Source organism: Rhipicephalus microplus, chromosome X (assembly GCF_043290135.1).
Source record: "Rhipicephalus microplus isolate Deutch F79 chromosome X, USDA_Rmic, whole genome shotgun sequence".
In the NCBI taxonomy this organism is placed as follows: Eukaryota; Metazoa; Arthropoda; class Arachnida; order Ixodida; family Ixodidae; genus Rhipicephalus; species Rhipicephalus microplus.
Genome location: NC_134710.1, coordinates 463,597,244 through 463,613,175, shown reverse-complemented (window position 1 = coordinate 463,613,175; position 15,932 = coordinate 463,597,244). Strand labels below are relative to the sequence as shown.

Below are 15,932 nucleotides of genomic sequence, written 5' to 3'. Positions count from 1 at the left end.
TACAGGCCAAGTTCAACGACTTCAAAGTCCAGAACATCGTAGCTAGTTGCGACGTTGGCTTTACCATAAAGCTGGAAAGCTTGGCCCTCAACCACGCACAATTTTCTTGGTGCGTATACCCCGTTATTGTTGGGTTACCCTCTAAGTCATTCTTGAAACGTTTCTTGGACGTTGAAGCGCGTTTTTTCATTTTTCTTTCTACTCTACAAATCTCTTCAATCTTCAAAATCTTATGCGCGATTCCTCTAATAAGCGGGCGTTTTTTCTGCCGAAGTTTATTGTGAACACAGCTTCCGACTGATGCTTGATTCAGAGGAAGAGTTGAGAGGATATTTTCACGAACAGCGTGCAAGTGGTTGGTAGTGACATTTACTGTGAATGGTCAAGCGCAGAACATGTCATTGTAGTCCGCTTCTGTGCTACTAAAGAAATAACTCCAGAATCAGTGACCCGAATTCGCATCAGTCATGACTCCGGCTTCCACTTCACAATCAGAAAATTGCATAAGTCGTTGAAAGAGGCTACGGGTGGGTATTAGTATACCACTTGGAGACTTGGCATCATCATTCGTAGCCAAGGGGAACACTGAGGTAATAGCGAATTAAGAATTCTTATTTCCGAATTTTTACATCACTTCTAGCTGAGATATTTTGTTACACACAATTGCTTTGATGAACGCGCTACCGTGTCTGTCCTACCAGATGGCAGCAGTGCGTTTCGGCAGCAATCTTAAGAATTTTTTTATTTTTCTGGGAATGCTGGCTGCCAGAAGAAAATTATTGCATGTAATTTGAATTGTTCGTTCATTTGGTTTCTGAGAAATTGTAGCGTTAATTAGTGTACAATGATTGTATATATATTTTGTATTTGCAGTTACTACCTGAAAAGTTAATTTGTTTGAACGCGCACGAGTACTTTAAACTTGTTCTCAAGAATGTTGACGTTGTATTAGATTTAAAACATTTTAGATAGTCAGTTATGCGGACTGTAGCGAGGGGGTACGTAGAATTATTATGCAAAGGTTTCTTAAGCGTAACGTCTAGAAGAGATGCCGTAAACACACACGTTGTTTTATGTATTCATGGTGTCAAGAACGAGCGATCATAGACAACAAATTGATGGAATAATCACCAAATATAAAATTCGCATGGCTTTCTTTTCATAGTGGTCACTGTTTTGTCAAACTTAGGTGAAGTCAGCTCGCTAAAAAATTAAACACTGCTCATAACTTGTTGCATATTCCTTCATTTCGGAGGTGGAACTTCCCATGCTCCCAAAGAAAAGTGGCTCTGACATAAAGAAATACTAGTTCTAAGTAAAAATACTACATGAATAAATAACCGGGGCTATTACGAAACGTTATGTACCCAAACATTTCAATACAGTATCCAAGGCAAGAAAGAAGCAATTGGTGCAGCAGCTAAAGATAGTTCTTTAAAACTTAAGGAAATGTACACTGCCTACGGTTTGAGCATGGGTGAAAAAAATTGCGAATTTGGTCTGAAATGATTCATCTGCAATTTGAGGTCAACCATAATTTGCAGAAACAACGCTACATACTTTTGTCAAGTGGCCCTTTTTCTTAAGATCACACAAATGGAGTATTGTGAATACGTTCTCGCACTGAAGAATCCTTCAAGAATATGTTTTTACTGCTTGTTATGCTGCCTACCATTTTATATGGGTACAGTTAAGCATCACGCATAGTTTTTCAACGTCGTATTCAACCTTCGCAGTGACCATAGTGTTGAAACATGAAAATACTGATTAAGTGCGTTTGCTTCCTTCATATATTACACGGTTGAAAGAAACAACTGCAAACTATTACCACTATCAGTGGGAAGCTCGGCAAGGGCGTTTTCCTTGACGTAGGCCTCCACCCTACTCAGCGCCAACCTTAAGGTACTGTGCTTAGAATGCAAATTCACGTTCGCACCTGCTAAACCCATCGGCCTTCTTTTCCGACGCCGACAACTTGCCTGAAATTTGATGCGCAGATGAGAGTGAAGCTTAGGAAGATTACGCAAAACTATGAACTTCAGTCTACATGAGTCTGTGACGTCCAGTGGTACTGGCTTTACCTTGTGGACGCTGCTCTTACCATTCTCGTGTTGCTTTGCCTTTGTGTGATGCAAGACCTCAGACGAGAAAATCACAGGCATTCCATGGTTCTTCAAGGAATGCGTTGGAGTTCTTTAAATTCTCGTTTTGACCTCCATCACTGCTCTCAAAAACCTCATCCGACAGCCATTGCGTGAGCTTCTCTCACCTAATGTACTCTGTCTTCATGATCTTGTGCACTCTTGTGCTATGGCAGACTGATCGGCAAGCCCACCAAGCAAGAGCCTAGATAATAGGCGCGTGATCTGTTTTGCTGAAGAAGTTGTGGCTAGTCCAGCGACGCTTCAAACAGCGCGTGCACCTGGGTGGTTCTGTTGTAAACGCTCCAGAATGCTTTCTCAGAATCCTCCCACAGTGCTAGCATTGAATTTAAGGGAAGGTATCTGCCTGGACTGTATGAGACCGTGGACGACGTATTTTAAACAGCCGTAGTATTCAGTCGCGTATGGTGCGTGACGGAAGCACGTATGGGCAAATCTCCCATGACTCGCGAAAGGAAAACAGTGATGGGCGTTCTATGGTATTCCTTTTGCATGCGTTCGGGCAGGCACCATAGATCGTGTAGCACGGCGTACACATACTCTTCCGTCGCCGCCTGCTTTTGGGCTGGGTTCTTTGATACAACTGTGCGGCAGAGATGTATCCAGGTGAGCGAGAGGGCTAATTGCAATACAATGCAACTGCTTTAGTGGAGGTGCTTAGGTCACCTGGGTATTCGTGCGTGCTTAAGATCAATCTCGCCATACATGCATTAGTCACTTGACTCCGAGCCATAGATATGTCCCAAATTTTCTTTTCGGCTTTCTTTGCACTCATTTACATCCACGTCTATTGATTCATTTTCGTTCGACAGACCGTCAGGCCAAAAGGTCTTAAGATGATTCAAACATGCATGATCACGTGCATTTCTTGATAAACATAAGTGTGTTGCACGGTACATAATTCTTGTCGGAAATTGAGCGGTACATAGCTGTGTCATAAGATAGCACTACTGATATCGTTCAGCGAAAAGTACACCGCATAAAAACGGGCGCACGCGTATTCCTGGAGTTGTGAAAGCTTCTCTAGGTCTATCAACAGACCAGTCGGTCGCAGCTCGGTCCACACGAGCTCTGGGCTTTTAAGAAACACATAGCTGTCCAGTCTATTGTGCCCTGCCGCGGTGGTCTAGTGGCTAAGGTGCTCGGCTGCTGACCCAAAGGTCGCGGGATCGAATTCCTGCTGTGGCGGCTGCATTTGTGATGGAGGCGGAAATGTTGTAGGCCCGTGTGCTTGGATTCGGGTGCATATTAGGAGAACCTCAGGTGGTCAAAACTTCCTCCGGAGTCCTTCACTACAGCATCTCTCATAATCATATGGTGGTTTTGGGACGTTAAACGCCACAAATCAATCAATCAATCAAATCCTGTTTATTGTCTATCACGGCATGCCTCATAACCAGATTGGGCTTGTAGAACCCTACTTTCTCCATTTCAAGAGTGAAGCGCCCGAAGCCGTCGAATAAACGTGTACGTTTCGCCAAAAGCCATCCTCGCCGTAGGCATAGCAGCCTATGACGCCAAAGCTGCCAGAACGCCTCACACAATCTCTTGATTTCATGCCTAGCCGTTCATGCGAAGTTGAGGAAACAACGCAGCTGCTATCGCTAAGCCACGCTGAGCGACGGAGATGACTAGCGCAACTGAGTTTCGTCGCTCGATCAGATACAGGCAAGGGACGCGCAAAAAAAGTAGATAAAGCACATCCGAACAAGCAGCAGCGCATCGTGAAGCGAGGTTCATCGCTGTGTGAGATTGGATACGGCAAAGACACGCAGATGCAAAATACGCGGTCAAAGAAATGGAGAACAAAAACGATGAGAAGGTACCGCCCGACACTATGAATGAAATGCTGCGCGTAAGCGCTCTCTGCATCAAGATTCGGCTTACCGGAAACCAAAGTAAGAATGACGCTGCACTCGGTCAGCTTCGCTGTTGTCAAGCTTTCGCCTTTTAGCTGTTTTGAGATTACAACTGTGGTCTCATGCAGCGTCGTAGTTATCCGCCACTGCCGGTGTCCGTAAACACATCGCGCGAAATTTGCAAAACAACCTAGTACCAATGACACAGTGGGGCTGAAACCCCGTTCCGGTGGGTGGCAGCCTAGTAATCTACCACTGAGATGCGCCGGTGTTTGAAACTTATTGGCAAACTTGCCCTAGGCAGGCTTGATGTCGGGAAAGGAATGGCGTTATTATGAGTAACATAGCGTTTTAGAACAGCAAACGGACAACCAGGCGTCACACAATGCGAATAGTGTAACGAGTGGGTCGTCCAATGCTCCAACCCACCACAAAAGCTTGTTCTTGATCACCTATTATCAGTGGCGCATACCCACTTGAGGCATGATTCATCATTGTCGTCAGCCACTGCGTGAACAATTGGCACAACATTCCTCGCAATAGTTCAGCGGATACCATACTTCTCAAACGAATGACGAAGGATAGTGAATACTACCCTAGTACCCAATAGGTTTTTATATTACTGCCGCAGTGGGTACCCAGCCAGTGCGCTAGCAGGAGTCACCCAATGAGTGTTCAGAAAAAGCTCTGAAAGGCCGCTCTTTTAGCTTTCGCTGTGCCTGTGTTGTGTCTTGCGTGGGCCTGGAGTTTCTTTTTGCGCGTTTAAACTTGCGAGAGATTGCAAGTTCACTTACAATGCTGGATTTTCATTTGAAGCTGCATCAATGCAAGAACTTACCTATTCACTCCTTTCCAGATCGTTCGGAGTGTGGTATCACAAGAAATTGGATGTTCGATGCGCTCATCCCATAAAATAACTTCCTTTATTTTAGCGAGTGTCGTCCATTTCAAGGCATCTTGAAGCTAATGCTAAGTCAATCTCTCTTGCGCTGTCCCCATTCAAAAAGAAACGAACTGAGCAAGTGCAACAAAGGGGACAAACTCTAAACTTTGTAGACAGTAGACCAGACTGTCGCAGTTCGGCGCTTTATGGACACGTCATTTCAATGTTCACCACAACCTAGCTATTCATGAGTTTCTGGAAAGTACAGGAAGGTATTGCGACGATTCTGCTTTTTCGGAAGTTGTGGGTTTCTCCAAGGTCTCCTGTAGAAAACCTCACGCTTAGGCCTATAGTACAACAAAGCGCAAAGAAGACAGCACAGAAGATGGTGCAGCAGAAGAGACAAAAACAGTGCTGTTGTTTCTGTCTTTTTTATTGTAGTACTCCCTACCACAGGGGCTTCTACGCAAGCAGGCGTTTAGTAAGTGGCGTTTCCATGAACCCGAGTCAACGAAGGGGGGGGGGGTGACTGCCTCTGATGTTAAGCCCTACGTGGCCGAGCCGTATCTGGGAGAAAATGGACTCTAAAGGTTGAGGCAATGAGGCAATGATGGGTGATTCACCCTTTAGAGCCCACAGCGCAGCCAACACACCCTTCTTGCCCTATGTTTACATAGACGACACCCCTGGACTGCCCTAACCAAAGGATTTTGGCAGTCACCTTTTTCTGTCTAGCTCTCGCTTCTTTTTCGTATTTCTCTCACTTGTTTTTACTGCCGCGTTTCTCGTCGATAAAGGTTAACTTAGCATACTCAACCTTGGATATTTATATAATGTTATAGCGGTCATGTGCAGCAGGCGCTTTCGTTTCAGCGTCTCGTACCTTTCCCTCGTTTGGCTCGGAGGTGGGTGGCTGGCATGGCTGACGGATGAGTAACTTATCTCATGAATTGTGTAACCCTTGCTGAACTAATCGCCCTTCGAAGAGGTGGCGCACCAACGCAATCTTTGAACTACTGCCCACTAAAAAGACAACTGTATTAAATATCAGTATGATAAACATCAGAGTGCAGAAAAAACTCTGAAACATAAGACGCTTTTTGGATCAGTGTCTTTCAGAAACACCAAGTGCGGGCTACACAGCCAGCAAGACCTCCAGTGGTGACCGCATTCGAGAATCGAAAGAATAATTACAATTTCAGAGGCTACGTAACTTCCCAGCATGCGAGGATCAGCCCATTACTAACACCGAACTCAGTTAAGGGCGTCGTATCCGATGGCGACCTGATTAATAAGATTAGTGAAGTGTTGGAAGGGTGGAATGACTAGAATGTCATCCAGGTACAGCGCGTAAAATACGTAGAAAGAACCAAGACAAGAAATTCCAACGAAACAGATTATACTAATTTTTGGATTCTTCACACTACCAATAAATAATAAAAGGGTAGCTTAAACAACCAAGGAGAGCATACATTCCCTACCCGCGGCGCAGCTTCAGGTGCCAGAGCTTGGGCCATGCTAATCGGAGCTTCCAAGGGCAGCGTACAATATGAAAATGTGGCACCACAGGACATTCCTCTGACAATGAATGTCATCGTTTTTTATAATCACCAACTCTTGTCATCTATCCTCACCACACACACCTTTCACGGCATGGTCATGATTTTATTACTTGTATGTTTTTACCCGCCTTACCGCGAGGAATTTTATGGCCTTTATACAGCCGCTTATCACAATCATTGTCCATATTCTTAGTAACATGAACTGGCACTCTTTGGCCGTGAAATGGCCCTTGCGCCACAAAACTTCAAACATCATCATCATCATCTGACAATGAATGTAATTTCCAAGTCCACAGCACCAACTGGAATGGTGACCATCCGATTGAGGCATGTTGCAGGTCTTGCGTGCCCTGGAAGAGGATATAAGAAATCATGACAACTAAATACGATGCCCTTCCACGACGTGAATTCCGGTGAGGGGGCGAAGATATCGGCTACTAACCATACGTTGGCCGAGCACTATCATATATATTGATGTGACCAAGGATGAGTTCAAGCTGCCACCCAGTTTCCGACGAACTTTCGCGAGACTTCTTGCTCATAGAAATAACGTATTTTTCACATAGTTACAAGAGTTAAACAAACTAGCATAGAGACGCGCCTTTACGTGTGACACGAGAGGACCAGCGAAAGCCACAAAGAGAGGTCTTAGCGCATACGGGACGCGCGATTCCTACCCGTCGTGAGTCTTTCACAGGTCGCGAAGTGCGTGTAGCAGCAATGCTGATGCGCATTCATTTCGAGCGAAGGCGAGCTAGCTTTCTTGTAATGGCGCGTGGGAGTGGAGAGTGGGAATACGAGTAGTAGTGGCAGGCTACAACGGGACAACGAACAAATGCACACGTTCATTGTGTCAACGTCAGCGTTGACATGATGAACGATAATGTTACTAGTATTATCTCAGAGTGTGCAAAGGAAATCTCCGGCACAATCACTAATATAGGCCACGAGCAAACTATCTTAGCAGTCGCGAAATCTCACCGAGACGTGCCATGAAAGCCTCAATTGCAACCGAAAAAATAGAGGTAGCAAAGCTTACAAAGTTAATCAATAGACGCAAGGTAACCGACATCAGAAGGTGTAACACGGAGAGAATTGAGCAGGCTGTGAAAAGTGACAGAAGCCTAAAAGTTGCAGTCAAACTTTTGCATAGTAAAATTGGTTGTATGCATTCGGGGAAAGGAAGGCAATGTCATATTCAATACAATATGAATAGGATAGTTGTGGTGAAAGAATTCAGCCGAGAGCTATGAAAAATGCCCAAAACAACCAGGATAATAATATGTGAAACAATAATAGTCCAGAGCAATAATAATTCAAAAGTCTTAGAAGGAATGCAAAGAGGCAAAACGGCGGGTGAGGATAATGCAACAACGGACCTGCTGAAAAATTGGTGGAGAAATTGTGTTACAAAACTGGCCAACTTATAATAGTGTCTCTTCACGGGAAGGTTACCAGAATCTTGGAAAAACCCCCAACATTATCTTCGTAAAAAAAGAGACGTCAAAGACTTCAAATATTACAGGCTGAGCAGCTTATTCTCTACAAACTATTTACAAAAATAATAGCTAATATAAATAAGGCGACATTAAACTTCAACCAAAAAACCAAGCAGATTTTCGTACTGCCTACTTCACAATAGACCATATTTGTATTATAAATAGGGTAATAGAGAAATGCGTGGAATACAATCAGACCGTCAACATATATCCTTCATAGATTACGAGAAAGCGTTTGACACAGTCCAGATTCATCAGTAATGCTGGCACTATGGAATGAAGGCATCACCGAACCCTACATAAACATACTAAAAAAATCTGCATTGGATCCACAGCCACTATAGCTCTCCATAAAAAAAAGACAATCGAAATTTAGAAGGTTGCAAGGCAGGGAGACACGATCTTTTCAATGCTATTTACCCTCTGTTGACAGGCGAAATTCAGGGCCCTAAATTGGGAGGACTTAGGAATAAGACTTAATAGAGAGTATCTTAGTAACCTGTGATTCGCTGTTGACATTGTCTTGACCAGTAACTCGCGGTACGATTTACAGCTTCTGATACGGAACTCCCCGCAGGGGCGTCTGCATAAGCAGGTGTTAAGTGCGTAGCGACACCACGGACCCGAGCTTGCGGGTGGTTTTGACTCCCTCTCATACCCAGCCGTGTGTGGCTGAGCCGTGTCAGGAGAAAAGGCCATCCTCGGGGCTGAGACGATGCTGGGTGATTGGACCGTTAAGGCAACACAGCCCTTTGACCCCAGATTCACGCGGACGGCACCCCTGCGCTGACCCACGCAGGGAAAATCGGCAGTCGCCTTTTCCTTTTCCCCTATCCTATCTTTTTCTTTTCTGTACTCTTTTTCATCTCTCCTGTCTTATAATCTCTTCTGTTCCCCATTTTCATAGGCAGCTTAGGTTAACCTTGTGCCACTAGCCAACCTTGGCCTACGCGCATTTGGTTATCGTAGCGATGTGCGGCTGGCGCCTGCATGTTTCGCATTTCACGAATCTCATAGCATCCCCCCGTTGAGCTCCGTGGTGGACGGCCGGCATCGTTGCTGAATATTTCACTATCATGCGTAGAACGTTTCCACTCCTCAGTGATCGTGCCACTTGAATGCGTGTAGGCACCAAGGATTTTTTCTTTTTCAGCTGACCCAAAGAAGTATTCCCCCACTATCATGTGGTACGCAGTGATAAGTCCAAAGAAACAGCCCGAACTGTGTCCCTGTTCCCAGTATCACGATCGCTGACAGCCACGCTACGTGATGGCTGTAAAGTTACGAAAATGGCTAGTGGAGACCTTCGTTTAGAAGTCTGTGACAAAATTGAAATTGACAAACTAAAGAACCTTGCAACATTCGGCGGCAATCCCACCACTCTAACACCCCATCGATCCGAGAACTCTGCAGGTTAAGTGGTTTCTGACACAGACCTTCTTGACCTAATGGAGGTTGAACTCTTCGAGGGCTGGAAAGAACAGAATGTGACTAGTGTGAAACGAATCATTATCCAAACAAACAATCAGGAAGTCCCCGCAAAACAATTGGTACTGACTTTTGCTACCAGTGAACTACCACAAGCAATAGAAACTGGTTACACTAAGACACCAATGAAACTTTATATACCAAACCTCTGCCGATGTTACCAATGTCAAAGGTTCAGCCAAGGTTCTCAGATCTGCCATGGTCGACCAACTTGTGCAAAATTCGGTGCCCAAGGCCATGCCACGGACACCTGCAATGAAATCCCACAATGTGTTAACTGTGACGGAGACCATGCGGCATATAGACGTTCTTGTCCGCAAGGGAAAAATAGACATAACATTCAAGTCCATGAAAACATCTGCTTCAAAGAAGCACGTTCAAGGTGCTCAGCTTTTTATGGCACAACCTACGCTGATGCGGCGCATCAGGGGGCTGCGTCTCATCACCCTCCACCACTACCCAGGACGACGCGAAGTGAGCCATCAGCTGTGGTGGCTGCTCCCGTGGTGGAAGCAGCGAAGTCTGCTTCACCGACCAAGCCACAGACCCAGGCGTCTCCAGTGTCGTCGGGTCTCCCGACCACGTCTCGCCAGGCGAGGTCGCAAACACGCAAGAGCAGCTCTCGTACGCGGGTGTTCAGTGCCTCACACGAGCCAATGGTCACAAACATGGTACCTCAGGGGCCGGAAGCGCGGTGTGGCTTCCTGGAGCGTGTAAAGAAACTAAGAAATCAGCAACGGGGCCTGACGAAAACCCTGCTACTTAAGCTACAACTTCCCACCTAAACAGCCACCTCGTTCTCGCACACACAGCACTACTTTCAATAGAATATGGAAATGCAAATCACACCACGGAACGTCAAGAACTACTGACAAGCCTCGACGATGTCCAAAAACTTCTACACAAACACTCACCGAAAGTGTTGTGTGTACAGGAAACACGCTTAAAATCTAAACTGACTTTTAACGCGGTTACGTTCGTTTCCGAAAGGACCACGATGATGCCATGCCGTCATCCGGAGGTGTAGGTGTTATAGTTAAGCAAGAGCCACAAAACCCACTTACATTACAGGAATACTGTTTCAACACCAACTGCTTCAAGTATTCTTTTTTCCCAGAGTCAACTAGAGAGCTGAAAAGATTGCCTGCTTGTATGAATAATAGTGTCACGGGGTCGTGACGTGGCCAAAGACAGGAGACTTCGTGTTAGGATTTAACTGTTTATTTGGGCGAACCTGTGCCCGGTAAACTGAAAGTCCAATTACAGCAGCAGTCTCGCACAGATAGCAGTCTCGGACTGATAGCGGCGAACGGAGCGTCGGCCTTCGATCAACAACTGACAAGCGGCGAAGCGCGTCGGCATTTATACTCTTGCCGTCGAATGTTCTAGCGTTATCGCTGGCGGTGGCGTAGGTTCCAGAACAATCTGTACCGTTCGCACAGTGGGCGTGATCTTATCGAAATGATCTACTACAGTCCGGAACCTTCTAGAAAACTGCAGGCGCGGTTTGCGCTGAGAATCGTGCGGTGTTTTCGGACGATAACAAAAACTTGGGAAATGGAACGTGGCATTGCCCCCCTCTGAAAAAAGGCATCGTCCCGATGCTTTAACTAAAGATGAAAGTACAATAATAATGCAAGAAAGTACAATGAATAAATTACGATACAACAATAATACAAAAAGAAAACTGGTTAACGCGCATGAAACGGCTTGAGTCGCGCGACATGGACGACTTCAGGTCGCGATCGGCGTCGTTGAGACTTCGTGTTAGGATTTAACTGTTTATTTGGGCGAACCTGTGCCCGGTAAACTGAAAGTCCAATTACAGCAGCAGTCTCGCACAGATAGCAGTCTCGGACTGATAGCGGCGAACGGAGCGTCGGCCTTCGATCAACAACTGACAAGCGGCGAAGCGCGTCGGCATTTATACTCTTGCCGTCGAATGTTCTAGCGTTATCGCTGGCGGTGGCGTAGGTTCCAGAACAATCTGTACCGTTCGCACAGTGGGCGTGATCTTATCGAAATGATCTACTACAGTCCGGAACCTTCTAGAAAACTGCAGGCGCGGTTTGCGCTGAGAATCGTGCGGTGTTTTCGGACGATAACAAAAACTTGGGAAATGGAACGTGGCATTGCCCCCCTCTGAAAAAAGGCATCGTCCCGATGCTTTAACTAAAGATGAAAGTACAATAATAATGCAAGAAAGTACAATGAATAAATTACGATACAACAATAATACAAAAAGAAAACTGGTTAACGCGCATGAAACGGCTTGAGTCGCGCGACATGGACGACTTCAGGTCGCGATCGGCGTCGTTGAGACTTCGTGTTAGGATTTAACTGTTTATTTGGGCGAACCTGTGCCCGGTAAACTGAAAAACCCTTGAAGTGCCTAACCTGTCTTCGGTTCTTTGATCGCAGAAACTTGCCGATTTTCCCGCATGTCCTTCCTATGGAGGTAACCACCCGCACACAAGCAGAACTTCCACCGTGCACTGTACAATCTTCAGGAACCAGCTCAGCGTGCGCGCACCGCATTCGCAGACTGCGGTAAATGGCACCAGACCCGCTGGGTTAGTTAAGTCAAAGTTAAGACACGAAGAAAGTGGGCTGGATGAACTAGAAATAAACTGAATCTTCAGTTTATTTTTAGTTCTTCCGGCCCTCTTTCTTAAGCCGAACCTTAGAGTGAAAGGACTAGAGTAATGAGAATGGGGTGGATCACAATCGGCAAGCATTCTCAAATCATGAACGGTAATCTATCAATAACCCTCAAGCCAAAAGTATATAATAGCTGCGTCTTACCCGCACTTACCTACGAAGCAGAAAAAGTGGACGCTTGCAAAAAGTGTTGAGCTTCAGTTGAGGACGACACAGTGAGCTATGTAGAAGAAAATCATAGGTGTAGCCTTAAGACACGAGAAGAGCAGAGTGGGTGACGGAACGAACCAGAGTTTAGTATATCATAATTGAAACATGAGCTGGGCACGTAGCGTGCAGGAAGCATGACCGCTGGTCATTAAAAGATTATTGACACAAATTTTCAATTAATGTTTTTGCGTCAAATGACAGGCCAGGCACACTAGAGCGTAAAAAACGTACCGTTAAGCTTGAGTTCACTATGAAAAATAATTTTCAACACAATTTTCAAAGCTAGTTTGTTTCTACTCTACCACACCTCTATCGACTGAAACCCATGCTGTATGACGAACCACCGGAGATCCTCCGCCGCTCTCGACAACGCCACGCCAAAACCTCAAGAACTGGCGCAACGTCAACGTAATCCCGATGTCGAAAATTTTAGGCCAGAAGACAAATTGATAACGCAACGTCGAAACGCTGGCATAAACCGTCGTAGCCATGACCTGACGCAACTGCAATGCGAGGTGGCCAACTAGTGACTTCGACGTTCTCATCGACGGCCACATAGTCGCAGCTCTCGTTGACACCGGAGCCGACGATTTTGTCATCAGTGGGACGTTCAGGGCGAAGTTCAACAAAATTAAGACCACCTGGGAAGGCCCCGAAATCCGTACAGCAGGAGGTCACCTAGTTAAGCCGGCAAAATTCTACACAGCCAGAGTCATCATTAACAGCCAGATTTATCTCGCAAGCTTCGTCATACTTCAGCATTACTCGGGAGAGGGAGATGCCATCCTTAGTATACGTTGCTTAAGCCTTCATGGTGCCGTCATCTGCATAAAAACATTTTCTATAACACTATCCACACAAAAAAAAACACTACCACCGTGCACGCTGCCAGGAAGTCACGTCTTGAATTTGTCAGAAAAACAAGTCACCATTCCGCCTCGCTCAAGCGGCCTCATTTCCGTAAGCACTTCGAAACAAGGATACTTCAAAGGCGTTGTCGAACGCAATCAGCACCTGGTGGTCAACGACGATGTTGCGTCACAATAGAAATCGCCTATCTGCGTAGAAGAAAAGCAACAGTAATGCTTACGAATTTCAGCCATGACCACAAGCACATCAGCAAAGGTGTGATGGTTGCCTACACAAAAGAAATCCTGGAAGCTAGCAGAGCTTTCGCGTTCACCGATTATGCCGAATTTACTGCGATGACTCAAACCCTTCATTCAGCTCTCGATGTTAATGCGAGCATTCCGTCACGCTAACAAGAACAGCTCAGAAACCTGCTCCTGAAATACAAGAACTGATTTTCATCGTCGTCAGTAGTTCGACAGATCTCTGTCACGAAACATCGAATCGTAACAGAAAAGGGCACCGGGCCACTCCGTCGGAACCTTTACAGAGTTTCAACGCAGGAATGCGAGGCCAAAAAGAAACAATTTGACAAAATGCTACGCGATGACATTAACCAGCCTTCAAGAATCTATGGGTGTCACCGGTGCTGTTAGTGACGAAAAAGAATGGAACACTACGCTTCTGCATTGATTATCGGTGCCTCACAAGATCAAGGAGAAGGACGTATACGCTCTCCCCCGAACAAAAGACGCCATTGATCGACTGCACAACGCGAAATACTTTTCATCGATTGACCTCAAGCCAGGCTACTGGCAAATACGTGAATGACATTCCTAGTAATTTCAAATCACAGCTGCGCCTATTTGCAGACGACTCCGTTCTTTTTATAACCCCCTTACCTCCCTTAACGACGCAAACACCCTACAACACGACCTTGACACCATCACTTCATGGTGCGAAAAATGGCATGTGCCCCTAAACCTCACTAAATGCGAGGTCATGTCCTTCACACGTAAACACAACACCTCACATAAAACCTACTGCATTAATTTGGTTCCCATTGATCACACGCGTACTTACAAGTATCTAGAAGTTCATCTGGCATCATCACTATCATAGATGAAACACATTGAAACCATTCGTTCTGAAGCTTCGCGCACATTAGGCTACTTAAGACGTAACTTGCGATCGGCATCTCCTGATCTAAAGAAACTCGCATATCTGACATGCGTGCGACCAAAACTCGACTTTGCGTCATTCATCTGGCATCCTTCACAAGCTTATCTCACCGATGATTTGGAATCCGTTCAAAATCGTGCAGCTCGTTTCATTACGTCACAATATTCAAGGCATATCAGCGCAACTGCACTAAAACAAACGTTGTCACACGCATCGCTTGCTTCACGTCGCATGCATAACCTCTCGTATCTACCACCTTCACACACTCTTTTACTTTAGCAGGTCCGGACATCCGCTCCTAAGACACCCATAAGGAACGCCATCTCGCCTGTCTCATAAGCACCCTCTGATGACCATAAAATGCCGGATGATGGCGATGAGCAGCTCATCTTTCCCTCCTGCCGTAACACTCTGGAATGCACTGCCAGATAATAGTGTTTTTTGCAGGGACCGCTCAACATTTCGCGAAAAACTTACCCAAAATCCAACTACGATGTCTTAACAACACGTTAACTCTTACGTTTATAGCTGTTTTACTGTACTCCCAGAACGTATTTATCGCCTATCATATTTTTTTTTGTTTTATGCGTGTTATTTCCGCTTGTGTTCTTTATTTGCTTATTCATGGTAATCAGTGTGTACCCTCATAACGTTACGTTGCTTAGGAACCTACAACACATATGTATGACCCCCCCCCCCCCCCTTATGTAATGCCTTCGGGCCCTCAAGGTTGAATAAATAAAAATGATGAAAATGAATCGAAGTAGACGACGCGAGACCGAGGAAGGACGGCATTCATTACACCAGACGGCCTCCTTCAGTTCAAGGTGATGCCGTTTGGTCTTTGATGGGCACCTGCAACGTTGCAGCAATTGATAGACGCCGTGCTGGTGGAATTGATGTGGCAGATTTGTCTCGTGTACTTGAACGATGTCGTCGTGTTTTTCTCAAGCTTCGACGAGCATCTCCGGCGCTTTGAAGCTGTACGTTTGTTTTCATGTCAAAGAGAACCATGGCTCACTGCAGACTAATGAAGCATTAATCTCCATGGTGATTACTATTATCTGCTGAAACACACAAACGAACACGTTGCCTCATTTTGTGTTTTGGAATGTAGTATTGAGTGCCTTAGAATTTTATGTAAATCTGACACAATCGCGGAGTGGGTAATATTACAGTGCATAATACTTCGCCCCTGAAGGGAATATATAGAATCAATTCACAACAACTTCAATCCTCAATTAGATAAGCAGCAACATTGCAACGGGTGAATATATCAGGCAAAAGCACGATGGGCGAGGAGACCCACTCTCGCTAACTTTCTGCATTACACACTTAAACATCGCAGGCCTGCGTAAGACATGTAGCGCACTCACAGCCCTGGCAGGCTGCCCTTATTTTATTCATAGCCCGTTGTAAACATCTGTAGGGAAGTACTACTTGTATCCACTGTGCCATAAATACTCTCTAGCGAAGCAGATGAACAGAACATGAATAAGAACAAAGAATAGCGGTTTACAACTAAGCATGTTATAGGTGATTGTGAATTTCAGCATTAAGGGCAACAAATCTCATAC

At 45.5% G+C, this 15,932-nt stretch overlaps 1 protein-coding gene across 4 annotated transcripts in view; it reads left to right on the top strand.

Moving 5' to 3' along the window:
* The window catches only part of LOC119160835 (TATA-box-binding protein), a 64,361-nt gene that overhangs the window by 46,909 nt on the left and 1,520 nt on the right, over window positions 1-15,932 (top strand). For 2 of the 4 annotated variants that reach the window (XM_037413088.2, XM_037413089.2), the window contains exon 5: window positions 6-109. The exons of the other annotated variants lie outside the window; for them this stretch is intronic. In XM_037413088.2, the coding sequence (XP_037268985.1) occupies window positions 6-109 (104 nt within the window). The remainder of the gene's footprint in view (window positions 1-5; window positions 110-15,932) is intronic. 4 annotated transcript variants of the gene reach the window in all.